The sequence below is a fragment of the Amorphotheca resinae genome (genome assembly GCF_003019875.1).
Source record: "Amorphotheca resinae ATCC 22711 unplaced genomic scaffold M430scaffold_2, whole genome shotgun sequence".
In the NCBI taxonomy this organism is placed as follows: domain Eukaryota; kingdom Fungi; phylum Ascomycota; class Leotiomycetes; order Helotiales; family Amorphothecaceae; genus Amorphotheca; species Amorphotheca resinae.
Window position 1 is genome coordinate 1,693,183 of NW_020194472.1, and position 24,742 is coordinate 1,717,924.

General features: G+C 49.5%; 11 protein-coding genes across 11 annotated transcripts; 8 read left to right on the plus strand and 3 right to left on the minus strand.

The window, feature by feature from the left end:
• Nucleotides 1–269: 269 nt before the first annotated feature.
• On the plus strand, nucleotides 270–2,790 carry M430DRAFT_56263 (hypothetical protein). The gene is made up of 7 exons (XM_024868597.1): nucleotides 270–385; nucleotides 437–571; nucleotides 621–751; nucleotides 802–1,092; nucleotides 1,139–1,455; nucleotides 1,514–2,037; nucleotides 2,086–2,790. The coding sequence occupies exons 1-7, from the start codon at nucleotides 325–327 to the stop codon at nucleotides 2,625–2,627; spliced, it is 2,001 nt and encodes a 666-aa protein (XP_024724122.1). The 5' UTR covers nucleotides 270–324; the 3' UTR covers nucleotides 2,628–2,790.
• A 483-nt stretch (nucleotides 2,791–3,273) lies between these two features.
• Nucleotides 3,274–4,301, plus strand: M430DRAFT_16244 (hypothetical protein; the record flags this gene model as incomplete). The annotated part of the gene is made up of 3 exons (XM_024863426.1): nucleotides 3,274–3,315; nucleotides 3,367–4,147; nucleotides 4,195–4,301. 3 exons carry the CDS (start codon nucleotides 3,274–3,276, stop codon nucleotides 4,299–4,301), a joined length of 930 nt encoding a protein of 309 aa, XP_024724123.1.
• A 226-nt stretch (nucleotides 4,302–4,527) lies between these two features.
• M430DRAFT_39599 (hypothetical protein) lies at nucleotides 4,528–5,540 on the minus strand. The gene has a single exon (XM_024867327.1). The coding sequence runs from the start codon at nucleotides 5,424–5,426 to the stop codon at nucleotides 4,578–4,580; it is 849 nt and encodes a 282-aa protein (XP_024724124.1). The 5' UTR covers nucleotides 5,427–5,540; the 3' UTR covers nucleotides 4,528–4,577.
• Nucleotides 5,541–6,975: 1,435 nt separating this feature from the next.
• On the minus strand, nucleotides 6,976–7,597 carry M430DRAFT_96581 (hypothetical protein; the record flags this gene model as incomplete). Its single annotated transcript, XM_024869971.1, has 3 exons — nucleotides 6,976–7,109; nucleotides 7,203–7,376; nucleotides 7,459–7,597. The coding sequence occupies 3 exons, from the start codon at nucleotides 7,595–7,597 to the stop codon at nucleotides 6,976–6,978; spliced, it is 447 nt and encodes a 148-aa protein (XP_024724125.1).
• Nucleotides 7,598–9,567: 1,970 nt separating this feature from the next.
• Nucleotides 9,568–10,404, plus strand: M430DRAFT_272901 (hypothetical protein; the record flags this gene model as incomplete). Its single annotated transcript, XM_024865568.1, has 1 exon — nucleotides 9,568–10,404. Exon 1 carries the CDS (start codon nucleotides 9,808–9,810, stop codon nucleotides 10,402–10,404), a length of 597 nt encoding a protein of 198 aa, XP_024724126.1. The 5' UTR covers nucleotides 9,568–9,807.
• M430DRAFT_39601 (hypothetical protein) lies at nucleotides 10,277–11,930 on the plus strand (the record flags this gene model as incomplete). The annotated part of the gene is made up of 2 exons (XM_024867328.1): nucleotides 10,277–10,740; nucleotides 10,820–11,930. The coding sequence occupies exons 1-2, from the start codon at nucleotides 10,682–10,684 to the stop codon at nucleotides 11,928–11,930; spliced, it is 1,170 nt and encodes a 389-aa protein (XP_024724127.1). The 5' UTR covers nucleotides 10,277–10,681.
• Nucleotides 11,931–12,285: 355 nt separating this feature from the next.
• On the plus strand, nucleotides 12,286–15,451 carry M430DRAFT_56269 (hypothetical protein; the record flags this gene model as incomplete). Its single annotated transcript, XM_024868598.1, has 7 exons — nucleotides 12,286–12,534; nucleotides 12,688–12,772; nucleotides 12,823–12,854; nucleotides 12,903–13,755; nucleotides 13,805–14,220; nucleotides 14,267–14,430; nucleotides 14,476–15,451. Exons 1-7 carry the CDS (start codon nucleotides 12,517–12,519, stop codon nucleotides 15,449–15,451), a joined length of 2,544 nt encoding a protein of 847 aa, XP_024724128.1. The 5' UTR covers nucleotides 12,286–12,516.
• A 683-nt stretch (nucleotides 15,452–16,134) lies between these two features.
• On the plus strand, nucleotides 16,135–18,232 carry M430DRAFT_115291 (hypothetical protein). Its single transcript, XM_024861585.1, has 3 exons — nucleotides 16,135–16,497; nucleotides 16,549–16,997; nucleotides 17,133–18,232. The coding sequence occupies exons 1-3, from the start codon at nucleotides 16,433–16,435 to the stop codon at nucleotides 17,831–17,833; spliced, it is 1,215 nt and encodes a 404-aa protein (XP_024724129.1). The 5' UTR covers nucleotides 16,135–16,432; the 3' UTR covers nucleotides 17,834–18,232.
• Nucleotides 18,233–18,853: 621 nt separating this feature from the next.
• M430DRAFT_25321 (hypothetical protein) lies at nucleotides 18,854–19,731 on the minus strand (the record flags this gene model as incomplete). Its single annotated transcript, XM_024865221.1, has 4 exons — nucleotides 18,854–19,042; nucleotides 19,089–19,143; nucleotides 19,238–19,422; nucleotides 19,474–19,731. 4 exons carry the CDS (start codon nucleotides 19,729–19,731, stop codon nucleotides 18,854–18,856), a joined length of 687 nt encoding a protein of 228 aa, XP_024724130.1.
• A 194-nt stretch (nucleotides 19,732–19,925) lies between these two features.
• Nucleotides 19,926–21,714, plus strand: M430DRAFT_134040 (hypothetical protein). Its single transcript, XM_024862327.1, has 5 exons — nucleotides 19,926–20,073; nucleotides 20,141–20,276; nucleotides 20,329–20,512; nucleotides 20,562–21,301; nucleotides 21,354–21,714. The coding sequence occupies exons 1-5, from the start codon at nucleotides 20,002–20,004 to the stop codon at nucleotides 21,692–21,694; spliced, it is 1,473 nt and encodes a 490-aa protein (XP_024724131.1). The 5' UTR covers nucleotides 19,926–20,001; the 3' UTR covers nucleotides 21,695–21,714.
• A 912-nt stretch (nucleotides 21,715–22,626) lies between these two features.
• Nucleotides 22,627–24,568, plus strand: M430DRAFT_272915 (hypothetical protein). Its single transcript, XM_024865569.1, has 3 exons — nucleotides 22,627–23,083; nucleotides 23,149–23,983; nucleotides 24,039–24,568. The coding sequence occupies exons 1-3, from the start codon at nucleotides 22,668–22,670 to the stop codon at nucleotides 24,408–24,410; spliced, it is 1,623 nt and encodes a 540-aa protein (XP_024724132.1). The 5' UTR covers nucleotides 22,627–22,667; the 3' UTR covers nucleotides 24,411–24,568.
• Nucleotides 24,569–24,742: the final 174 nt, after the last annotated feature.

Below are 24,742 nucleotides of genomic sequence, written 5' to 3' on the forward strand. Positions count from 1 at the left end.
TAAGCTTCAGCTGACGGCCCCGTAACAAGCTTCACTGTCATAGAAATGTCGAATTATGATCCTCACTGCTATCCATGATCTAGTCTTTGTGGCGCTCCTTCGCCGCACTCTTTCACCTGCTTCCTGTGGGAAATGACAGAAATTTCTCAGCTTCGAGTTCGTGATTGAGGTATGTATGTCAGACTTGGCTGCCATGATCATCAGACGGCTTTCTTATATATTGTCCTCTGCCCTTCCCAGATAATCTCGCAATCTAGCTCTCAGTCCCATGCTTGTGTATCTTTCTCCTTTTCACCTGGCCAGTAGTATATATCATACCGAATCATGGCTGCCGTGAACTACCCAATCACAGGCCCTCCAGTGCCATCCCCTGCTCCGGCTGATGGTAAGTTAACCGCTACTTCTTGATTCCGTTCAACAGCATTGACTCGTCCAGGATCCGTTCCTCTGAGACTTGAGGTTCGTAACCTTCAAAACAATCACCCAGATCAGTGGAACCTATATCTACTCGGTCTCCAGGCTTTCTATAAGCTTGACGAAGCCTCGGATCTGTCTTTCTATGGCATCGCCGGTTATACTCATTGTCATATTGTTTGATACTTAGTCGCTAACGTCTGAAGGGATCCATGGACGTCCTTACCGGGAATGGGGAGGGGTTGAGGGAACCAACTCTCCTACATGGGGAGGGTACTGCACTCATACTTCAATTCTTTTTGCTCCGTGGCACCGTCCATATGTTTCCCTCTTCGAGGTACGAATACTGTCACCTAAGATAATGGATTTTCCTAATATCAACCACAGCAAGTCCTTTATAGTCTCATTCAGGATATTGCAAGTACCTTCCCTGATTCTACTCGGATCCGCTACCAACAGGCTGCATCCACTTTCCGCGTCCCATATTGGGATTGGGCTGCTCAACCGCCATCTGGAGATCAATATTTCCCACTCTCCGTTGGAGGTTCCGCCACAGTAAATGTGATCACCCCGCAATCAGACGGTCAAACCATCTCGATCCCAAATCCACTTTACTCGTACAAATTCGCCCCTCTCAACCCTGAAAAGGGGGACTTTGTGGAAGATGATGGAGTCCCAGTATGTCAGTAGTTCTTTCTCTTTTGATATATTCTAATATTTATAGTATAACCGCTGGCCAACAACTCTACGATATCCATCATCTCAGAGATCAATCAATGCCAAGTCCCAGGAAAGCCAAGTATTCGATGCTATGCAATCACAATTTAGTAGTCTACAAAGCAACGTCAATATTCTGATGAATGATCCAAATTATAAAGACTTTGCCGCTTTCAGCAACCATATATGGGAGTCAGACCCAGGAACTTTCGCCAGCTTGGAAGATGTCCACAATACCATACATAGTGAAGTCGGAGGTAACGCAGGACATATGTCTGAACTTGACTATGCAGCATTTGATCCGGTGTTCTGGCTTCATCACGCGTCAGTCTAATCCCCAAACACATTGACTTATGATGCACCTGACTGACGCCAACGATAGCAATGTGGACCGCCTCTTCGCTATATGGCAAGCCCTAAATCCGACAAGTTACGACATAAATGAACAGTCTGGGAGCGGAACCTTTGTTATAAGCTCCAACGGCATCGAAACCGACACCACACCTTTAGCTCCTTTCAACGATGCATCTGGCCGTAAGTTCTACAATTCCCAAGTCGTACGTAGTACTGAGACTTTCAATTACGCGTATCCCGAAACCCAGAGATGGTCATTCTCCAGCGACAACGACTATTTAGAAAGTGTACAGAAGGCTGTTGACGAGTTGTATGGGAGTATTTCGGGTCAAGCTGCTAGTGACTTGATGACAGCCAGCGCAGCTTTACCAGCTACACCTATTATCAAGGAGAAGGTCGTGCACGACTCTACACAGAAGCCCAGTTCTACGTCAGGCGCCCCGGTCCATTCCTCGTCTCCCATCCATGTAACTTCGACTTCTGTTTCGGGCCACTCACCGGAATTAAATGAAAACTTCCGAGGCCTCAATCTTGGATCTGAGATTGGTCAAGGTAAATGCAGCTTCCCTTTAAACTTCCTCCCTTACTGAATCAACCTAGCACCCACTCTTCCACTCTCTCCACAACCAAGTAAATATACCGAATATATTTGCAACATCAAAACCCCCAAGCACCTCTTTCACCAAACCTACCGTGTGCACATCTTTCTCGGGGAATTCAATAACGACACGACAACTTGGCATACACAGGATACACTGGTCGGGACTTTCGCGGCGTTTGGCAAAAATCCCATCACCACTGGCTGCGGAAAATGCAAGGATGATGAAAAGAGCCAAGTCATCATCACTGGTACCGTGCCTTTAACCAGGGCCTTAATTGACGAATACAAGAAAGGCAACCTCAAAAGCTTAGGGCAGGAGAGTGTGTTGCCATACTTGACAAAGCATTTGCATTGGAGGGTCACCTTGGCCGACGGGACAGATAAGCCAAGGGAGGAGGTCGCAGGTCTTAAAGTCAGCGTTGTGACGACAGATGTGGATTTACCTGTTGATGGCAGGCCGAGATTTTCAGGTATTTATGTAGTTCACCCTGAGGTTACGGAGGGGAGGCCAGCGGGTCATGGGGAGAATGATCAAGTTTGAAGTAGCTTCTTTCATTCGAGGCTCGCATGAGATTAAGCTCGCATTCACTTATTTCCTTGAGACGATATCCTATCCTGTATTTCCAGAATCTGGTCTATCTACGGGTTGTCCTGTAGTCCAACAGCCTCATTGACTCTGTATTGATCCAATGGTCTTTTCACAGCAAAAGAACAAGTCTGTCGTAGGTCTAGGCACTGTATGTGATAAGGTGACACCGTTGGAGGCTCTCTTACCACTCTCCGAGCCGCGGGTGGATTTAGCAATTTTAGCTCGGCAGGGCGCTTATCGTATCACCATGCTATCAGATAGCGATTGCGTTACCGCCACCAGTGTGCTCTATCAACAACCAACATCTCCAACAGCCCTACCATCAGAATAGTAAGATTGTATCCAACATCGTCTATAGCCTCAGCCTTCACATTCTTCGCATATACTTAACCCTCGATCGTCGCGGTCTAAGAGCTCACTATTTCCATATGCTGTCCCTCGTCTGGTTACTCTCACGTCCATCGCTTCTCGCCCTCGGTCCTTTGCTCTATTATTAGGTATTCCCTTACCACTTGTGAGACTGTATCAAGATACCGCTAATTTTGAGTAGATACTGTGTCTCTGCCTCATCTTACTCGTTGTGTATATGAAAAACGACATGGCGGCCCGGTCAACCACAATAGAGGCATTGCCCAATGAGGTCAGTTGTAGCCTCTCCAATCCGTTTCCGAAGCCTGACTGATGTTCCAAGATTCTCATCACCATTCTTTCCTGGTTCCCTACGCGCAATCTGCTTCCAATGACGTTGACCTCCCATCGCTTCTACGATATTATTATTCGAATCTTTCAGGCTCGACTTCTGAACGCAGCCTCTCTCAAAGACCACAAGCTCATCCTCGAATGCTTCCACCCTTCAACCAAACTCTCTAGTCCATACCTATTCTGCGATTACCTTGGAACTGGAAGCTGTGATGCGCCCGAAGATGAAGCCAGCATTTTTCAGAACCTACAAGGGACTGATAGACTTGGGCAGCTCAAAGGGCTATACTCCCACTTCCGCCCATTATTACCAGATGAAGATCGTAAAGCCCGCAGATCACTCGCCACTGGTGGGTGGGCTTATAGCCCATTCAACGCTCTAGTGCAGAAGGAAACAGAATATGTGTGCCAGAATCTTCACCTCGAATCGCACGAACTCTTCTCTCAACTCTGCACCATCACGAACCTTGTCAAAGTTGGTCCGAAACGTGGGCTCTTCTTAAGTTGTGTTAATATCGGAGATAGTGTTACACGGATTTGGAGGGATTGGCTTGCCGAGCGATGTGCCTCCTTAGCTAAACGAAACAGACTTGGATCCGGACCAAATACCAAGAAAGGAGAGGACGAGGAGTTCAAGAAACGTTTATTGTGGGCGGATGCGGAAGAGCACGTGGGGTTGCGTATTAGAGTTATTGAGGACGAGAGCGTCCCGGCTCCAGTGTTGGTTAGCCTGGACGAGGATGCTCCCGTTTCTTATACGCTTCAGTATGAAGGTTCGTCAAAACTCACCATAGCAAGGCAGCTTTACTAATCATCTTAGAACTCATAATACGGACAACCCAGCTACTTCTGATGGTTGAGCAATCGATCGATCAAGAAGTCAGCCATTCGGGTAAAGCCATTGTGATTGGGTCCTGGGACCGCTGAGCAACTCATTTCTTCTTAGTATACCTTATGAATCTATACTCAAGCAACGAGTACACGTTTGCTTGAGATATATGATATATCTACGGTCTATTATACTATACATAGGCCTACATTCAGCTTTGATGGCAATCATATTTATTATTTTTAGGATGGAGTGTCTGAGGAAATGACTTGGGAGTTTCGGACACAGGTTAAGGCATCTTTCGGTGAGATGAATTTGATGAAAAGGAGTCAGATGATGCATATATTTAAAATATACAAAATATATCAGTGATATCACAGTTTACTCGGAACCCATTCCGGTTTCCTCTTCTCAACGAAACTCCTCACCCCCTCCTTCATATTCTCTCCCTTATCCATCTTACTATACCAATTCTCCAACACCAACCTTGTGCCCTCCTCGGCCCCCACCCCTTCCCAGCCCATCTTCACCCCCTCGCGACTCACAATGACACTATCCGGACTATTCCCCGCAATCACCACCGCCACCCGCACCGCCTCCCTCACGCCCTCCCCCTTCTCCACCACGCGATTCACCAGCCCCCAGTCCCGCACCTCCTGGGCATCCAGCGGCCGTCCCGTAAGCGCCATCTCCATAGCGCGCTGTCTGCCCACGGTGCGCACCAGCCTCGTCAACGCGCCGGCCAGCGCCACGACGCCGATCTTAACCTCCGGGAGCCCGAACACGGCGCCGCGCTCCGCGATCACGAGGTCCGCGTTGATGATCATCTCGCAGCCGCCGCCGAGACAGGCGCCGTTGACGGCGCAGATGATGGGTTTCTTGCCGCTGCGCCGACTGAGCCCGCCGAAGCCTGACGGTGGCATGGAGCGGCGGGTCTCGGAATTGGAAGTGGAATTGGAATTGGGGGATGACTGCGAGGCGTGCCATTCTTTGAGGTCGGCGCCGGCGCAGAAGGCGCGGCCGTTGCCGGTCAGGATGGCGCAGCGCAGGGATGGCTCGGTGTCGTACCAGCGCCAGAGAGCGTCGAGCTCGTAGTGGCCTGGGGTGGAGATGCAGTTCAGGTCTTTGGGGCGGTTGAGGGTTACGAGGAGGACGGCGGGGTGGGGGAAGGTCGCTATGGCGCTTTGGAGGGGGGGTGGTGGGGTGGTGAAGAGGGTGGACATGGTTTTTTGGAATTTGGGAGAGGGTGGCCAAATGACTGTTACAGGGATGTGGTGATATGTGGTAATAATATAGAATAGGAAAATTGAATAGCGATATCTGGATGGTTGTATTCTAGAGGTTTTGATACAAAAGCTCGATGTCGGGGGTTTGGATATCGCGGGTGGAAGCCGAGGTTGGGGTCTACCTAGTAAGTGTGGGGTAAGGGGTAAAGGGGCAAAGGGACGGCGGCCCCGAGCTAGGTTAGTCGACATCACTTTTCCTATAAAATACCTTGGTGAAAGTAACGCGGAGAAACAAATTGATGTATCTACAGAATTCCTCAAGATAAAAACTGTATAAGCAAGTAAGAACATCCTCGAGTGACTAAATGTCAGAGGTGCCAAGATATCAAGTCCACTACGTACAGTCCTCGTAAGCGAGGCACCAAGTCCGGAAATCGGTATCTAAGGGGGGAAGGGAGGTCAAACATCATCAGGTTCGTGCATGAGAGTCCTTAAGTCATCAGTCAACTGTTTAACCCCCAACAAGAACCGTACATCTCCACGAGGTGCTTTAAGAGAGTATCCACGATGCGTTGAGCAATCACCTGCCCTTTGACTTCGATTTCCTTGACGAGTGCACAAGAATAATAGCTATAGAGACAATAATCGCGATAGTGACAGTGACAGTAAAGAGTGTTTCGGTCCCATGGCGAGGTAGATAGGTAGGGATACCAGCGGCGTTCTCAAGGAATCTCCATAAGGCATGTCGAACTCTGGTATATAATTCGAAAGTCTCTGAGCTGGGTCAATGTTGATTTTGTCTTTCGCTACATATCACATATAGGGCCAACATGGCACCTATTCGAGGCCGCCGCGGGGGGTGCTATACTAATCAGTGCTCTTGCAGTGGCTTTGTAAGAATCCTAAATAGGTAGTCAACTTTCTGGAACTTTACAATGGGGACTTCCCCGTTGGATAATGATAAAGTATAAAGTATAAAGTATAGATAACGAGACTTGGATTACAGGTAATGAGACTGAGGTCCAGTGGTTGAAAATAGTATGAAGTAAACATTCCTACTTAATGTGCACACAGGTGCATGGCTCGAGAAATCTGTGGAGTTGGTGGTATTGGATCTTATTCTAGTCGTATATATTTCTAATCTTTGGTCTATCCATCGGCCCCTGTTGTATTTTGGAGGCTTTTCCGGTTCGTGCTGGTTCTGGGGAGCTGACGTCCCGGTTTCTTCGATGTTTTTCGTGGATTTGGCACCTATCGGGTGTGGCTCTCATCTGATGTATTCCTGGAGGAGCCGTCGAAGAGGGGAGATGATCAATATCCTCCGCTGAGTCCGCTCTGCCAAGATTCTCGCCATTTACCATATGGCTCTTGGTTATCTGATTTTTTTGTCCCTGCTGGACCAATGAACTTTCCGGCACGAGAGTCAAAGGTTCGTTCCCAAGTATGCAATAAACATACCATTCAAATGCTCCCTCATCCCCATCTCCCATCTCCTATCCCCAGCATCACCACCAACCATACTCACACCATACTCATATATCCCTCCCTACGCATTTCTCCAAATCTCCCTCCTATACCCCTCCGTCAACCTCGGATCCGTACCGAACTGTTCCTGCCAGCCCACGAAGCCGCGATCCAGAACATAGACCTTCTGCTCTTTGACGTCCTCCTTCTCCGCATCTTCGACATCCTCCCACTCGCTCTCCGCCTGCTTGTTCATCTCTTCCTCTTTATTCCGCATCTGGAGTTTTCCCGGCGCCGGGCCCAGCAGACGCTCGCGCTCGCGCAGGTAGAGGAGTGCGGCGCGCGGTCCCCGCTGTTGCGAGAGCGCGCAGTGGAACACGACGGTCTCTGTTCCCTGGAGCTTGCGCACGAGCTCTGGGATGCGGTGGTCTAGCGTCGCGGACGCGATGTGTTGCGAGTGTTTGATGTGCCCGCCGATGTGATCTACCAAGTGTGTTAGTTAGTTAGTCGCTGAGTCGGGTTTGGGGATCATCATGGAGGGGAAAGGGGGGGCAAAAGGACGGACCGTCGTCGCGCACGTCGATGATTGCGAGGTTGGGCGGCGCAGAGGGAGCATCGAGGTTGGAGGTGCTGTGCGAGAGGAGGATTTCGGAGAGTGTGGTTGCGCTCATGCGTGGGAGGGAGGCGATGGTGTGCGGTGTCATCTTGCGCATGGTATGGGGGAGGAGTGAGCTGCGTAGAGGGCAGTGGTGGTGGTTGTTGAAGTGGTGGGTTTTCTTTTTTCAAGGACGCGATGGATGGAGGGGTAAGTTGTCGCGAATGGGACTTTTTGGTGGGGTCAAAACAGCTGTCAAGAACGCCCAACTCTTTTCAATATGGAGCGCTTTTTTCTAGACATGTACTTTTACTGGTTTTGAGATAAGGGGTTTTGATGTTCAAATGGTGAATTACTAGGATTTGAATACATACAGGGTATTACACAACTGTTACTAGAAAGTATGGGAATGGGGTGCCGGGCGAAGAGACGTTCTTTTAGAGATGTGGATATTCGAGCGACATGTAAGATATAGATGCCACCTGGCCAGTTCCTGTATCCGAAGATCATTTCTTCTCTTCATTCAAAGAGCTCCCATTCGCGAATCATGCTTCGTTGTTGGATTCTTCATTCTTTAACCCGACGGCCTGGCATTTCCATCCCTGTTTCTTCTGCGGCCTGACGATCTTTTCATACGTTACAGTTTTTCGTATCAGCAGTTTTTCCACCCCGAGACTTTCACCTGTTCTCTATCCTGGCTCATCTATGCCGATCCCCTGTGCTTCATCCCCTTTTCATTGCAGCCATCGTAGTCGCTTTTGTTGTGCTCGTGAATTTCGGGGGAAGTCAGATCAGCGCAGCCCGAAGAGATGGCTGGCTCTATCCAGAACGAAGGGATTCCATATCAAATTATTCATCTCTGATTGTACAGCTCAAACAGAAGGACAAATAGAAGGTCATTTCTTGGAAAGTGATGAGAGGACTAACAGAAGAGTCTCTTGTATCTTGTCTAGGTTTCCCTAGGCACTCCTTGACACATTTGTGAAAAGAAGATTAGAATGACCCGTACCCTAGAACTGAAAAGAAAAGGAAGGAAAAAGGGAAAAAATTTTCATGAAATTGATTCCGTCATTCTGGCCATGGTTCCTGGATTTGCTCCTTTCAAACCTCAGATCAACCCGACATTCGTAGCTGAGGGTTGAGTGCCCCCCGACTTCATCACCAGGTCGCAGTGGGCACTTCTGCAACTACTTAGGTTGGCAATCAATTGACTTAAACTTGACCCAGGTCTCAGTTCGCTCGGGGCCATTTTCAGTTTAGAGACGGCCGGCCAGTTGCAACTTAAGTGTGACCGATGCCCATCCATCCATCGTGATCTAGATGGCGCCCAAGCCAGAAGCCATCACAGGATCCCATCTTGAGATCCGACACGTCACTAATACATGAGGCATGGCTGGGGGGGTGCAGGGCAGCATCGTGAAGTCGACCAGAGACAAGACGCAGGAGAGACAGGACTGAGTAAGGTCGGGTTTTCCAAGTTCAGGACCAAACCCGACAAAGACCGCCTGGGGCCCAAAGTGCGCATCGTGAGCACGTGGGGAAGCGGCCGGGAAGGGAAAATTTTGCCTGAACTTCTTTCGGCTTCGGCTTCAGCTGTGGTCGGGAATGTTCGGGTCCCAACGAAGAAGGTCAACTTGGTAACGTAGAGATTCAAAGATTCATCAAGAAGGTCAAGAAGCTCCACTCGCCGCGCCGCGATTGATGGATCATGGATGGTCTGATTGAATTGAGCGCTGATGGGGTGCAATTATTAAGGGGTTTATTAATTTTCGCTTGTCCGCTCTTCTAATCATTCCCACAGGCAATAGTCGCCCTCGGTCCGTCTGGAATGATATCATCTTATCGTGAGCTTGTGAGATTTCCCGATTGCGGCAGAGAGCGAGAGCAGTGCCTTGCATTGCATATGAGAGGGAGGGCCCATGGCGGCGAATCTCCTCCGCCTTTGGCTCCGCAATTGCCGGGCAGCAAGGCTGGCATGATCGAGACGTACCCCATCATTAATGATGGGGATTGATGGGGTGCATAAATGTACGAATAGCCTCGAGTGATTTATTTTGAAGGAGACTATGAGATGGGGATGGGATGGGATAAGATGGAGTGAGATAGGATGAAAGGGGACATAGATAGGATGAGAGGGACTTAGATAGGATGAGAGGGGATCAGATAGGATGAGACAGAGGATGAGTATGGGAGGAGGCGAGGAAGGGAGAGATAAGACAATTGAGACCTTGAGACCCAGGCCTGAAGATTTCTGAATAATGAGCGATCACCAAGTAGTAGCCCAGCAGAGATACCAGAGATAGGGGGGGAGGAAGGAGGATGAATGGAATAATGGGAGCGAGGCAGTGTTTCGCCGTAGCGTTGTCGTTGGCAGCACGAGCAGCAAATGAGAGCAGAGGGCCAAGAGATGATCGCGGGCACGACGACCACGACGACCACCATGGCTGGCCAGGCTCGGCTTTCTTTGATGCTCACGATGCGGAGCGGTCCCCCTCACCATTCATGCCCTCCGCAAGTAAGAATGGGTGGATGATGGAACGCACGACGTTGTGCCTGTGCTGGTGGGAAGCCGGGCTCACAGCGCGCTCTCTGACTGGCGGAGGACTGCAAGACCGGGCGCGCAGGGCGAAGGGGACGAATAGGACCGACACGGCAAAGTCACACTGTGGGACGGGGATGACCAGGCCTTTATGTCACCATGTGCGTATCGCTCAATCGCTCAATAATGGGCTAATGGGCTCATGGGCTCATGGGCTACTCACTGTACTGGGCCCTGAGTCCCTGGGCGCCCACTTTGCGTCATGGCGTTTGCCATCCTGCGAAGATGCCGTGGTCTGCCCGTCTCTCCCCCGTCCGCCCAGCCTTGCCTTGCTTGTGCCTCGTCCCGCAGGAATCGACGTGCAAATCTTTATATAAGGAGCGTCCCTCCCCTCAGTGTGATATGTTCTGGTATTACAATCCCCTTCTCCTAGAACTAAATACTTTTTGAATTGCCTCACGTTGACCCGAATTGAATCCCTCTATTACTCCTTCCATTACGTTGTATATCTCCCACCTGACCCCATATCAACCATCACCCCGCATTGTGTTTGCTTTCCCCTCACTTTCACTCGCCACAACCATTACCCTTCAATAACATTCAAATACAACTCAATATCGATATCAACCTTCAATCACCATAAACATAGCCATCATGGGAAAGAAGGCAGTTCACTTCGGTGCTGGGAATATTGGCAGAGGATTCGTTGCAGAGTAAGCCAACCTAGACCTCCCCCCAAATCATACACGGGACTCCCCTGGCTGGGACCAGTACTAACCCACCCATCTACAGATTCCTGCACAACTCTGGATATGAGGTCGTCTTCTGCGATGTGATGGATAGCATCATTGAGCAACTTCAAAATTCCAAGTCCTACAAGGTCATCCAAGTCGGAGCCGAAGGCAACAGCGAATCAACCATCACCAACTACCGCGCCATCAACTCAAAATACCACGAAGCTGATGTCGTCAAAGAGATCGCAACCGCCGATGTGGTTACCTGCTCTGTTGGCCCAAATATCCTGAAATTCATCGCGCCTCTCATTGCCAAGGGAATTGATTCTCGGCCAAACGAGGCTACCCCTATCGCAGTTATCGCATGCGAGAACGCTATCGGGGCAACAGATACGCTCGGCCAACATATCAAGAACGATCACACACCTGAGCACCGATTAGCCGATCACCACGAGCGGGCCCGATACGCAAACTCCGCTATTGACCGCATCGTCCCAGCTCAAGACCCGGGTTCGGGGTTGGACGTCAAACTGGAGAGGTTCTACGAATGGGTTGTTGACCGGACCCCATTCCACGACCATGAGCCCCCCGCAATCAAAGGTGTCAAGTGGGTTGACAACTTGATCCCCTACATTGAGCGAAAATTGTTCACCGTCAACACCGGCCACGCGGCTGCGGCGTATCACGGCTACTACCACCAAAAGGCTACCGTCTACGATGCGTTACAAGACCCGAGAATTATCAAGGAGGTCCGAAAGGCTTTGGACGAGACGAGCACCCTGATCGTCGAGAAGCATGGCATCCCAGAGGACGAGCAAAAGGCCTACGTAGAAAAGATCATCACTCGGATTGGAAACCCTCATCTGGAAGATGCGGTAGAGCGTGTTGGTCGCGCACCTTTACGAAAGTTGAGCCGGAAGGAGCGCTTTATTGCCCCTGCTGCGGAGCTGGCGGAGAAAGGAAAGGAATACAGAGCCCTTCTTGATGCTGCCGAGATGGCTTTCCGTTTCCAGAATGTCGAGGGTGACGATGAGAGTGTGGAATTAGCCAAGATTATGGCGGAGAACACGCCAGAAGCTGTCGTAGAGAAGGTCTGCGGTTTAACACAGAGTGAAGCCTTATTCCCTCATGTTGTCGAGATCGTGAAGAAGGTACAGGCAGATGCATAAGGTATATTTTGGGAGCATGGCGAAATTGGGAATTGGGAGCGTGGGAGCTTGGGAGCGTTTCTGGGAATATCCAAGCAAAGCATGCATGATGATCTGGTATGGAGCACAAGGACAGGCGCCCTGGCACTCGACACTGAGTACATACCTCAATTGATGAAAATGTGACTATGATTTTGATGATTTTTGGACATGTTTCTGGTGACATTTGTGATGATTTTGATTGTTTTTCTAATGAATGGTTCTAATGATACCAATGATTCGGCCTTCCTTTGAGGTTCTCCCCAATATCAACTGCCACAGCCTAACCCCAATCGGGACTAGAGACTCTCCCTAAGCCCCACGAACCTCGAGCTGTCCAAGACCACGAATCTCGAAATCTGTCCAGAGAATTGAACCCCTTCACGACCCGCGCAGCATCTAACGATTCGAGGACTTACCTGCGACGCTTTCATTCTTTATTACCGATTACAGCTGATCACGACATCCAAGTTTTGCAGAGCGGTCTGCCTCCGCTGGCTCGGAAAGCCACATATATTTCTTCCTCCCCCTGACGGTACCCCCATAGTCGGCATACTGCTTGTCCACCATGAGATTAGACGTTAAGGTGCGATTTTACTCTCTTCCAAGCTACGGTTAAGACCCTATGGGCAGAAGTTGATCTCCGGGGCACCGAATCCACCTCTCAAGACCAAGAATCTGGAATTGCGCAATCATGGCGGTGGGCGCGACGAGTACTAACTCGAGTTACAAAATACAGAGGCAGTTGTTCGCGAGGAGCGAGAGAGTCAAGGGGATCGATTTCCACCCTGTTGAGCCATGGATTTTGACGACACTCTATAGCGGTATGTTGGCGCATGGGATATACGGATTGCCGCTGATGTCAAGCTCCCAGGTCATGTCTACATATGGTCATACGAGACTCAGGTACGTCGTGCCTTCAATTCCTCCTGGGCGCCAGCTGATGAGCCATAGACAATTGTCAAGACATTCGAACTCACCGATGTCCCTGTACGAGCTGGCCGATTCGTTGCTCGAAAGAATTGGATCGTCTGTGGCTCAGACGACTTCCAACTCCGAGTCTACAATTATAATACTTCCGAGAAGATCACCTCATTCGAAGCCCATCCCGATTACATTCGAGCCATTGTCGTACACCCCACGCAACCCTTTGTGCTGACAGCGTCCGATGACATGACCATAAAGCTCTGGGATTGGGATAAAGGATGGAAATGCGTGCAGGTCTTCGAGGGTCACAGTCATTATGTTATGGGCCTAGCCATCAACCCGAAGGACACGAACACATTTGCTTCAGCATGTCTTGACAGGACGGTGAAGATTTGGAGCCTGGGTTCCTCGACCGCCAATTTCACACTGGAGGCACACGAGACCAAGGGTGTCAACCATGTTGATTACTATCCGCAATCTGACAAGCCATACCTTCTCACAACCTCAGACGACCGAACAGTCAAAGTCTGGGATTATACTACGAAATCCTTGATCGCAACTCTCGAGGGCCACACAAGCAATGTTTCTTTCGCTTGCTATCACCCAGAGCTGCCTGTCATCATATCCGGTTCCGAGGATGGCACCGTGAAGATATGGCATGCGAATACATACAGATTGGAGCAGTCTCTGAGCTATGGCTTGGAGAGAGCATGGTGTGTTAGTTACCAGCGAGGAAAGCAGGGAGTTGCAGTTGGTTTCGATGAGGGCGCGGTCGTTGTAAAGATGGGCCGAGAAGAGCCAGCAGTATCAATGGATAGCTCTGGAAAAATCATCTGGGCAAGACACAGTGAAGTTGTCTCGTCGATCATCAAAGGCGGAGGTAAGTTCGATTGCGAGGATTATTGAATTGGGCCTGCTGACACATCTAGACACTTCTTTGAAAGATAACGATCCTATCACTCTTCCAACGAAGGACCTTGGTACCTGTGAAGTCTACCCTCAGACCCTTCTCCATTCTCCCAACGGTCGATTCGTATCTGTTTGTGGTGACGGAGAGTTCATCATCTACACTGCTCTTGCTTGGAGAAACAAGGCTTTCGGTTCTGCGCTGGATTTCGTATGGGGATCGAAAGAGAACAGCAACGACTACGCTATCCGAGAATCTCCCACAAGTGTCAAAATCTTCAAAAACTTTGTTGAGAAACCTGGTGGCCTTGATGTTGGATTCCAGGCTGAAGGTTTGACGGGCGGTGTTCTACTCGGTGTTAAGGGTCAAGGTGGTATTGGATTTTTTGATTGGCAGACTGGTGGTTTGGTTCGGAGGATCGAGGTTGACCCTAAAGAGGTATGTTCTCATTCGTATCCAGGATGGATACCTGCTGACAACTCAGGTCTACTGGTCCGAAAGCGGAGAGCTGGTCTCAATTGCCTGTGAAGATACCTTCTACGTCTTGCGATTTTCGCGAGAGAACTACATTGCTGCGGTGCAAGCCGGAGAGGTTGATGATGACGGGGTAGAGTCGGCCTTTGAAGTCGTCACAGACATCAACGAAACGTAAGTTCTCTTGTACTCCGAATGAACATAACTGACCATCCAAAGTGTGCGAACAGGAGAATGGGTCGGCGACTGCTTCATCTACACCAACAGCACAAACCGTCTCAACTATCTTGTCGGCGACCAAACCTATACCATCTCTCACTTTGATCAACCTATGTACCTCCTTGGTTACATCCAACGCGACTCACGGATCTACATCGCTGACAAGGATGTCAACGTCACTTCATTCTCTCTTTCTCTCTCTGTCGTTGAATATCAAACCCTCGTCCTCCGCGATGATATGGAATCCGCAGCAGAACTCCTACCTTCAATTCCCACTGATCAACTAAACAAAATTGCCCGTTTCCTCGAGGGTCAAGGTCACAAAGAGCTCGCGCTCGAAGTCGCTACTGACCCTGAACACAAGTTCGACTTGGCACTTGCACTGGGTCAATTACCAATTGCTCTCGAGCTGGCAAGAGAGGCCGATGTTGAACATAAGTGGAAGACGGTCGGTGATGCTGCTTTGGCCGGATGGGATATTGCGTTGGCTGCAGAATGCTTCAAGAATGCTAAAGATCTTGGCTCGTTATTGCTCCTACACTCAAGTACGGGTGATCGGGAAGGTCTGCAGGCTCTGAGCTCTCAAGCCTCTGCTGCTGGTGCCCACAACGTTGCTTTCACTTGTCTTTGGCAATTGGGAGATGTGGAAGGATGCATTGATATCTTGACCAAGACCGGAAGAGTTGCTGAAGCAGTACTACTCTCTCAGACGTACAAGCCAAGTTCCACGGTAAAGACAGTCGGTCTGTGGAAAGAGAGCTTGGAGAAGGAGAAGAAGGGAAGGGTTGCAAAGACGATCGGTGTCCCTGGCGAAGACGAGGACTTGTTTCCCGAGTGGGAAGAGTATCTCAAGTTAGAGAGCGAGGGTGGTGTTAATCTGATTGATGTGAATGGAACGGATGAGGTTAATGGTGATGAACCGGAGCCCGAGGCTGAGGCGGCCGAAGAAGATACATTGATCTCAACGGAGGCGTGATAGATGGATTTCTGGGCATGGAATAAAATATAGCGTATATAGCTATTGAACAGTTGAGATGATTGATTTTAGGGATGCTCCTACTGATATGCGATGAGCGATTTCTCAGTCCCATTCATCCTGGAGGAAAAGGGATGTGTGTTGTGCCTGAGATATTAGGCATTCAGGCGAGGTTTCAAAACTGCTGAACTGTGCGTGCCGCTAGACGTACCCCAGTAAGCTTTGGCCATGCCAAAGCACAGACACCAAGATGGACGCCAATAGCTTCATTGCTGTCAAGCTTGTTCCGATAGACCTAATCCCACCTCACGATCAATTGCACCCAACAATCGAGATAGATAACACTGTGTCTAGGTACGTGATTTGTTGTATGTTGATTCATGAATATGATACATTCAGTTTCCTAGACTGTCAACAACAGGAAGTTCGAAGGTGATCTAGCGATCGCTGAAGATCTGAGTGTCAGTAATGACGATATTAGGAGTATCTCATCAAATTTGCTTGTGTTAACCTGTTCTGAGCAACGGTTTATAGCTTCATGTTCAGGTTATGAAATAAAGTAAAGATGAGGGTCAACTTTTCTAGTTGGTGGAGTATTGTGATGAGTTTTATGCATTATGTTCTTTAATTTTTGTTCTGATATACCCCTCGACAGACTGTGATGAGACTGACAGTGGTGATAGTAGTGGGTGTTCATTGTATAGCAATACACCTGATATTTCGACCACTATACAAGCTCGACGCTCTCCTCCCCCCTCTCCATTTACTAGTGCACATGCCACAGTATTCCATAAGTCTCCTGCCCCTGGGCTCGAACCTATCATCTATCTTAGGGAACTATCGTACCCAGATCTTTACGAGATCCACAGAGGTACCACTCTGGCGCAGTGGGACAACGTTGTAACCAATCCGGTTGCCAAAGAGGAGACAGAGCAATTAGAGCAGAAGAGGAGCAGGAAGAGACGCCTTACAGAGGATAACATGGCTTACCAAGGTGTTGATTTGACCTCTGAGGCAGGCCAAGTCTCTACCTCCATCTCCTGGCAGTGTGTTTTAGACCACACATGTTAACCTGATTTATTGCTGATGAGAAATAGTGACCCTCATCCAATATTTGTTATCATCCTTGTCGGACCTGATGAGATTCCTTTCGGCATCCAAAAGGACCTTCTTTGTGCCCAGTGCCCATACTACCGACAGGAGTTTGCTAAGGATCCCCAGATCAACAAAGTCGAACACCTGATCAAGCTTGCGGACACTGATGTCAGCACCTTTGGCTGTTTCCAGAATTTCATTTACACCGGTAAGGTCTGGGACAAGGATGGTGGAAAGGAGATCCCGGACTACACAGTTCTTATGGGGGTTTGGAAACTGGCGACTCAATTGCAGATGGCTCCTTTGAGAGTTGCTGTCCTGAATGCCATGGCTGAGCGACGCCGGTTGACCTCGAGTATTCCTGGTACTCCGCTCCTGATTCAGGCTTGGAAGGAAACGGAGGAGGGTAGTGGGCTTCGCAAGATGCTTATTAGTTGGGCTGCAGAACATAGTGAGTTACTTAACTGTTCCCTTCCCTTTCTTCTTGTTAGTTCTCCTTCTGTAGATTCAAAGCAGAAACAAGCAAGATGATACTCTGCGTTCTTCAATCCTACCCTCACTTGATGCACAACTAATCGTATCATAGTGCGTGCCACCCCCGATATTCGCAGCGCCTTTGCCAAATCACTCCCACAAGAGATCCTCAGCGAGCTCGTTGTTGTAATGAGTGATCTCCCAGCCGGGCCAAGCGCAGCCCCTACATCTCAACCTCTCAAGCATCAACTCGACGCCGATCCAGAGCAAGCTCGAAATCCCAACAAGCGTGTTCGACGGTCCGCAGCCGACCTTGATATTGGCTCTGTCGAGAACCCCGAAGTCAAGCCAAGCATCCGAAAGATAGGCCATAAATCCGATCCCGCGCGCCGCAACAGCCGTCGGGTCTCCGGGCCCGCCCCCGTCCTGACTCCCGAACAGGAGATGGATTTCTGCCGCGGCCTCATCGAGCGCATGATCCGCGGCCCCGGCTTCTGGACGCGTCTCGTCGGCCCATTCAAGAACCCCGTCGACCCCGTCGCGGACAACATGCCCAACTACTTCGACGTCGTCAAGCACCCCATGGATCTCAACACCATCAGGACCAAGATGAGTAACGGCGCCTATGCGACAGCGAGGGAGTTCGAGGCGGATGTCCGACTCATCTTTCAGAATTGCTACGAGTACTGGACGCAAGATGATCCGATCTGGAAGATGTGTCAGGATTTCGAGAATTACTTTAATACGCAGTGGGCTGAGAGACATGAGTACCGGGGCCCTAAGAATAAAGTCAAGCCTGAGTTCTTGGAGTAGGAAACTCAAGAACGGGGGGGGTGAAAAGTCTCTTGACTTATTGCTGCTTCTTCATCCGCTCTTTTTGAGAGCCTTCTTTTACAGTCTGGCAAGCATTAGCAATGGCGTTTTGGCGCGTGCTCTTCATGAACACATATTGGGGTTTGCATCTTTATATCTCCTTTTTTTTCCCCTCGCTTTGGGTTTGAGCTCATGCTGTATGTAGCTGGGCATAGGGAGATGGATGGGTTTTACGAAGGAGTATACATACATAGGTAAGGTAGGCATGGGATGGGATGGGATGGGATGGGATGGGATGGTTTGGCTTGGCTTGGCTTGGTCCCTGTACTATTGCATATATTAATCCAGTGTATAACTATTCTATTCTAAGGGGTAAGGGGGTAGATTTTGAGACAGGTTTGAGAGAGAAGGTGTGGATAGTGAACACTGACCTGTCATGGTTCTGGAAGTTTACAGGAGAGTGAGATATCATGACAGCATTAATTTCACCAGTGTTCGAAACGCAATCTTTGTTCTTCTTGGATTTGATTCATTTCTTAATAGGCCTCCTAACATACATAGCCTATGCTAAAGACAGGTAGGGCGGGCATCTAGAAGATGCAAAAGACTCGCTTCAAGGGAGAGATCCACAATCCATCCCATGCCACTTGGACTCCTACTTACAGGTAAGGTAGTTTTCTCTACACCACTTCCTTGCCTAGTCTGTGTTATTTACAGGCTCTTGAGCAATGATAAGAACCTGTCAATCAGGACGCTGGAACTTCCCAGATTTCAAGGATTTGATCGATTCGTCCACCAGCATCGTCGCTTGTCAATGGACTTGTAACTGCACCACTTGCCAGGGTATTCTGCAAAGCAGTGATTTCTTCGATTGAGCGCGATCATCGAGTCTCTGAGCAAGGCGCCATTCTCGAAGATGCCTCCGCGAGACTCCAGTGACCTGGTCGGCTCGGGAGGATCGGATGCCGAAAGAAGCCTCCGTAGGTATGACATCCTGTTTCGGCAGCTTGTCCTGTCGTACTATCGCCAAGAGACCCCAAAGAATTTTGTCTTGCTCTTTGCTGGGCTGTCCGAGGCATCTGCGTTTTCGAGATAAATCCTCTGGTGACCTTTTACATCCAGCGCGAGATATTTGTAGACAAATTCGCTATCCGTGGGGCCTTTGATCATATGTAGATTGACAACTCCTTTGTTTAAGGGACCCTCAACCTATAGGCTGTTAGTATTTTGCTTTGGCAGACTCGCGGAGACCTACATTGAAGTGCATAATCAGGTGTTCGGCCCCTCGTTGATCCTTTTTAATGCTTGATCTGCTCAAGAAGTCAATAAGAATCCTGGCTGTAGAACGGGATCAAACTGGTCCAGGGGAAGGATGCCCGAGGAAAACAGATTCCTAGAACATACGCTATCGGTCTGTCTCGTGCCCATTTATTCCACGTTGGTTCCCCGTATGCCTTGATTTGCTTGCTATTTCCCAACAGCTCCGTGGCCCTGGGGTCGCTCTTAACTTGATCAACTGCCTTATTGAAATGGCTCGTCACACTATCTGGAGAAAAGACATCGTGGTACAGGACGTATGCTACGCCTGTCTGTTGTGATTTAGTATTTGCCTCTTAAATCAATTTGTTTCTTGACCATACCGTTAAGACTGCACCGATGATTATGAAGCTGAAGTTGAATGTTTGCTGTGCCGTCCTTGCAGCCTTCTCCCTGCCTGTCAGGTCCCCCCATGCAACTCTCCCATCGTCATTGAATGCTGTCACTGCCTTTCTCCTAGGCTGTGAGGATGGTCCTGTAGTCCCTAGACCCGTCTGAGTGGCGTATAATCGTGCAGCTAGCAGGGGTCGAAGAGGCGTTTGGAGGTGAAGGGGAAGACTGGCTCTGCTGAGGGACTTCATCTTGAGGACAACAAGTATCTTAATTGTTAACAAAGTTCTGGAGGTTGAAGCTTTTCACGGGATGTGGAGAAGCTTCACAGTTCACGCCGAGGGAGGATGCTTACTAGGCTAAACTCGGCACAAGCGTACTCTCAATCGCAATCTGTCCCGCTCCCACGACCGAAATCCACAATAACTTGAACCTCGAGAAAAGGGGAAACACTCCGTACATCTACCATTTCCCCACTTCACGCACAGCCTTGTCCAAAGGCCCAGCGAGTATCTGCAAGTATGGCGGCCATGGCTTCGAAGTCTGAGTCGCATAAGATATTCGAGAAGTTGAAGACGAAGCCCGCGAACAGGGTACGAATTATCGGTCCATCCCGCCGCTGTTGTTACAGTTAGTTACTGACCATGTTGTGAATGCCAGATATGCTTTGATTGCGGGCAGAAGAATCCTACGTGGACCTCTGTACCTTTTGGAATCTATCTCTGCCTCGATTGCTCTTCGAATCACCGTAATCTAGGTGTTCATATCTCCTTTGTGCGATCCACGAACCTCGACCGTGCGTGTAAACCCGTCCCGCTTGAGGAGATTGGATGCTAATTTTGGCTTAGAATGGCAATGGGATCAATTACGGATAATGAAGGTCGGTGGCAATGAGTCTGCCACAAAGTTCTTCCAGTCAAATGGCGGAACCGCGGCCCTGAATAGCAAGGACCCTACAACCAAATATACTTCGAATGCGGCTACCAAATACAAGGATGAGTTGAAAAGACGGGCAGCTAGAGATGCTACCGAGTACGATTCTCAGTGCTATACCTACCACACTGACGCTGACCGACAATAGGTATCCCAACGAAGTGGTCATTACGGATGTAATGGGCAATGGGACAAGTGACGGATCCTCTACACCTGCTGGCGATCCAGATGATGATTTCTTCTCTTCTTGGGATAAGCCTTCAATCAAGCGACCAACGCCTCCCATTTCTCGAACTGCCACACCTCCTGTTGTCGGTCGAACACCCTCCCCTTTCCTCAACGCCGGCAGCTCTAACGGAAACGGCACCTCACGAACTTCTTCGCCACTCGTAGGCGCTGATGGAGCCTCCAGCGCCCCTCCAGCTGCCAGTCGCATCACATCGTCCGCAGCTTTACGTAAGGGGTCTGCGACTACAACTGGACCACGGAAAACCAGTGTTTTGGGAGCAAAGAAGACAAAGCTCGGTGCAAAGAAGGTTACAGGAGACGTTATTGATTTCGATGCGGCGGAACGCAAAGCCAAGGAAGAGGCCGAGCGGATTGCGAAACTTGGCTATGATCCCGAGGCTGAAGAAGCTGCTGCGAAGAAAGCCACTCCCGTCACGAAGACTGCCGATCTTCCCAAGATTGCCTCGCCTAGCCCTGTAAGCCCCGCCAGGGCTGGTTATGGCTCTGCACAAAGGGAGCGTACCAATAGCGAGATTGAAAGATTGGGTATGGGTATTGGGAGACTTGGGTTTGGCCAGATTGGAGGAGCCAAACCTGCTGCAGGCCAAAAGAAGATGGGTGGATTTGGATCTGTTGGGCCGATCAAAGCCACACAAGAAGGTAAGATATTCTCCTACAGACTTTCCTTTTGGGTTTAAACTGATGTACGCAGATGATGAGGAGAGATACGCCCGCGAAAAGTTTGGCTCACAAAAAGGGATCTCATCCGACGAATTCTTCGGCAAGGGAGCATTTGATCCCGCCGCACAGTCAGAAGCAAAACAGCGACTGCAAGGATTCGAGGGTGCAACGGCTATCTCATCCAATGCATACTTCGGCCGACCTGAGGAAGAGGACGTTGGAGAAGATTATGGCGATCTTGAGTCTGCCGCAAAGGACTTTGTCCGGAAATTCGGCGTTACTGCTGGTGACGATTTGGAAAACTTGACTCAGGTGCTCGGAGAAGGTGCATCGAGGCTCCAGGGCGCGATCCGAAGTTACCTAAACAGCTGAAGAGCCAACATTTCACAGTGAGGAGAGTGGATTGGATTCGGCGTTTTGGTGAAAGGGTGGGGTTTGAGAAAGCGCACATACAGGCAGAATGAAGACGTGTGGGTCAGCAGGGGACGGACGCATGGCTATGTTCCTACTTTGTCTATCAGATTTGCGGCATAGATTGCGGTGCTCTCGTGCATTAATATAATGACATGAAAACCACACCAGTGCTTTGCTTTTGGCGATGGTACGAGTAAATCTCACGCACTGCCCATGAATAGGATTTTCAGGAACAAGAAAGTACGTCGCTTCTACCCCAATATATGTCGAGAAGCTCTCCAAAGGATTATGAAGTGTCCAGAGGGATGGTTTCCGAAGGCTGAAACAAGTCTTAACGGTGCTGCGCCGCTGCTGATTCCTCTAGGATCCTGATCACATGATATCCCATGCGCTGGTTTCTCGAGCTATAGCCTTTCCAACACGAGCCTCCTATTCGTCGAACGGAACGACCTCGAAGCGACCTGTTTTGATTTCCCCTCATCGAGGTTCCAGCACAATTCATCACCATGTAGTAGACAATGGAGCAAACAACTCGCAAGAAGACCTGGTTGTGTACCTTTCCGGAAATCGAGGCGAGGTCGAAATCCGCTCAGCTCAGCCTTGCGGAAGAGATCTTATTTCATAGCCGGGCGTGCGATGTTAAAATGTCTATACAGTCTAGGTAGGTACTACTTATCCTGGACGTAGGATGTTGGATTCTTCCTCCTTGCAAGAACAGCCAACATGGAATGGAGCAAGCAAGCACCGACCCTAATGCTAAGCAGCATGATATTATGCCTGGCGCTAGGTCCTTGCGATAGAATAGTTAAGTTGGATATTTCTTGACACATAATCCCTCAAGATATTTCGTTTCTTCTCTTCTTCTTTCCATTGAAGTCCTTCCTTTTGTCTAGATAGAGGAAAGATTGTTTGGGTACAGATAGATACCAGCATGTCGTATGCACCACGCCAGCAGCATGGAGCTGCAGATTCTTATTACCAGCAGCAACAGTACTACCAACCTCCTCCACCTGGCCATGAGTACCACCAGAACGGTTTTATGAATGACGGCGGACAACTTCCCTATAACCCATCTCCCGCGCAATTCAGCCAAGCACCCCCTCTGTACGGCAAATCGGCAGAGATTAGCTCGGAAGAGAAGCTGGATTTTGATAATACGTTCAAGGTCGAGAAGCCGACGTGGAATGATATCTGGGCCAGCGTGGTGTTCGCGCTGGTCTGCGTGGGTTTCTTGACCGTGAGCGGATTTGCGCTTTCGGGGTATAGTGCTACTACGAAGGGACAGCAGGGAGGGATACATGACAAGCATGCTACGTTGGCGTTGAATGCTAATACTATTGCTCTATTGTGCGTTCCCTATCTTCTTCCTCTAGTTCAGGAATCCATCTACTGACTTGGGATTACCGATACAGTGCGTTAGTTGTCATCATCGCCTTCCTGATCTCCTTGATTTACTTTCTCATGGTCCGTCATCTCACGAAACAAGTCATTTATATAACCGCAGTTCTCCAAATCCTCATGGGTATCGTGACGGCGATTGTGTATTTCGCGCGGCACTATTATCCTGCCGCGGTGGTGTTCGTGATCTTCACCCTCCTTAACATATTCTGTTTCTTCTCGTGGCGCAAACGTATCCCCTTCTCCGTCCTGATGTTGCAGACCGTCATCGACGTCTCTAGAAACTACGGACATGTGTTCGTTGTTTCTTTTCTGGGCGGGCTTCTAGCGACTGCGTTCTCGGCCTATTTTTGCGTCACGTTGGTGGGCATCTATGCGAAATATCATCCGGGGGCACCGGGATGTAGTGCGGATGGTGGGAGTTGCAGCGTTGCGAAGGTCGTGGGGTTGATTGTGTTTATCACTTTCGCAGCGTTTTGGATCACCGAGGTGATCAAGAATGTTATCCATGTTACGATCTCGGGCGTCTATGGGAGCTGGTACTTCTGCTCCCGAAAGGCGGGCGGGTTCCCCAAGGGGGCTACGAGAGGGGCTTTCAAACGCGCCTCGACCTACTCCTTCGGTTCGATCTCCTTTGGCTCTCTCGTCGTGGCTATTATCCAATTCTTGAGACAGATTTGCTCGCTGGTGCAAGCGGAAGAGCAAGCTGAGGGCGATATCGTGGGCATTATATTGAGTTGTTTCTTGGGCTGTTTTATCAACTTCCTGGATTGGCTGGTGGAGTTCATTAATGAGTATGCTTTCTCCTATATCGCGTTGTATGGGAAAGCATATCTCCCAGCTGCCAAGGTTAGTCTCTTTCCCCTTTCCTACAACCGTTTGAAGCCTCTAATTGGGAATATAGGATACATGGCGCATGCTCCGCTCTCGCGGCATCGACGCGCTCGTCAATGATTGTCTGGTCAACCCCGTCCTAACTATGGGATCCATGTTCGTAGCCTATGTCTGCGCCTTCATCGCCTACCTGTACATCGAGATCACGAAACCCTCGTACAATGACAAAGGTGGTTACACGCCCGTCGTCATGGTCGTCGCTTTCCTCCTCGGTCTGCAGATCTGTAATATCTTTATGGTGCCGATCAAGAGTGGGCTGTCGACGTTCTTCGTGGCGATGGCGTTTGACCCGGAGGTGCTCGAGCGGGACTTTCCGGAATTGTATGAGAAGATGGTGAACCTTTTTCCAAAGGTTCAGGAGTGTGTAAAGCCGGGCGTATAGATGCCTTGTCCTGCACCCCTTTCTTGGGATTCATATGCAGAGGGTGGTGGTAATAAGACAGAATGGAACGAAGACCAAAATTGCTGTTCGGGGGTTGTCATGATTGCATAGGAAGGGTCGTTCAAGGATGGGAGTTTCGAATAGCATTCAGGATATCATGAGCACAGCTTGATCTTTTTAGACGCGACTGGCGTTCTGGACATTGGGGTAGGAATTAGGTTTCCCCTTCATTTGTTTTCTTTCTTTTCTTTTTGAGGGAACGGGACTGCTTTGGAGGTTCTTGGTGGAAGAGATACCCACCTATCTGTACGAATAGATGAAACAAGGAAATA

Coding starts and splice junctions, on each gene's coding strand:
- M430DRAFT_56263 (XM_024868597.1), top strand. CDS start 325: ATGGCTGCCGTGAACTACCCAATCACAGGCCCTCCAGTGCCATCCCCT. Junction 752..801: donor CATATGTTTCCCTCTTCGAG/GTACGAATACTG, acceptor TATCAACCACAG/CAAGTCCTTTATAGTCTCAT. Junction 1,456..1,513: donor GTGTTCTGGCTTCATCACGC/GTCAGTCTAATC, acceptor CGCCAACGATAG/CAATGTGGACCGCCTCTTCG.
- M430DRAFT_39599 (XM_024867327.1), bottom strand. CDS start 5,426: ATGTCCACCCTCTTCACCACCCCACCACCCCCCCTCCAAAGCGCCATA.
- M430DRAFT_115291 (XM_024861585.1), top strand. CDS start 16,433: ATGGCTTACCAAGGTGTTGATTTGACCTCTGAGGCAGGCCAAGTCTCT. Junction 16,498..16,548: donor TCTACCTCCATCTCCTGGCA/GTGTGTTTTAGA, acceptor GATGAGAAATAG/TGACCCTCATCCAATATTTG. Junction 16,998..17,132: donor TAGTTGGGCTGCAGAACATA/GTGAGTTACTTA, acceptor ATCGTATCATAG/TGCGTGCCACCCCCGATATT.
- M430DRAFT_134040 (XM_024862327.1), top strand. CDS start 20,002: ATGGCGGCCATGGCTTCGAAGTCTGAGTCGCATAAGATATTCGAGAAG. Junction 20,074..20,140: donor AGACGAAGCCCGCGAACAGG/GTACGAATTATC, acceptor TGTGAATGCCAG/ATATGCTTTGATTGCGGGCA. Junction 20,513..20,561: donor GCAGCTAGAGATGCTACCGA/GTACGATTCTCA, acceptor GACCGACAATAG/GTATCCCAACGAAGTGGTCA.
- M430DRAFT_272915 (XM_024865569.1), top strand. CDS start 22,668: ATGTCGTATGCACCACGCCAGCAGCATGGAGCTGCAGATTCTTATTAC. Junction 23,084..23,148: donor GCTAATACTATTGCTCTATT/GTGCGTTCCCTA, acceptor TTACCGATACAG/TGCGTTAGTTGTCATCATCG. Junction 23,984..24,038: donor CATATCTCCCAGCTGCCAAG/GTTAGTCTCTTT, acceptor TTGGGAATATAG/GATACATGGCGCATGCTCCG.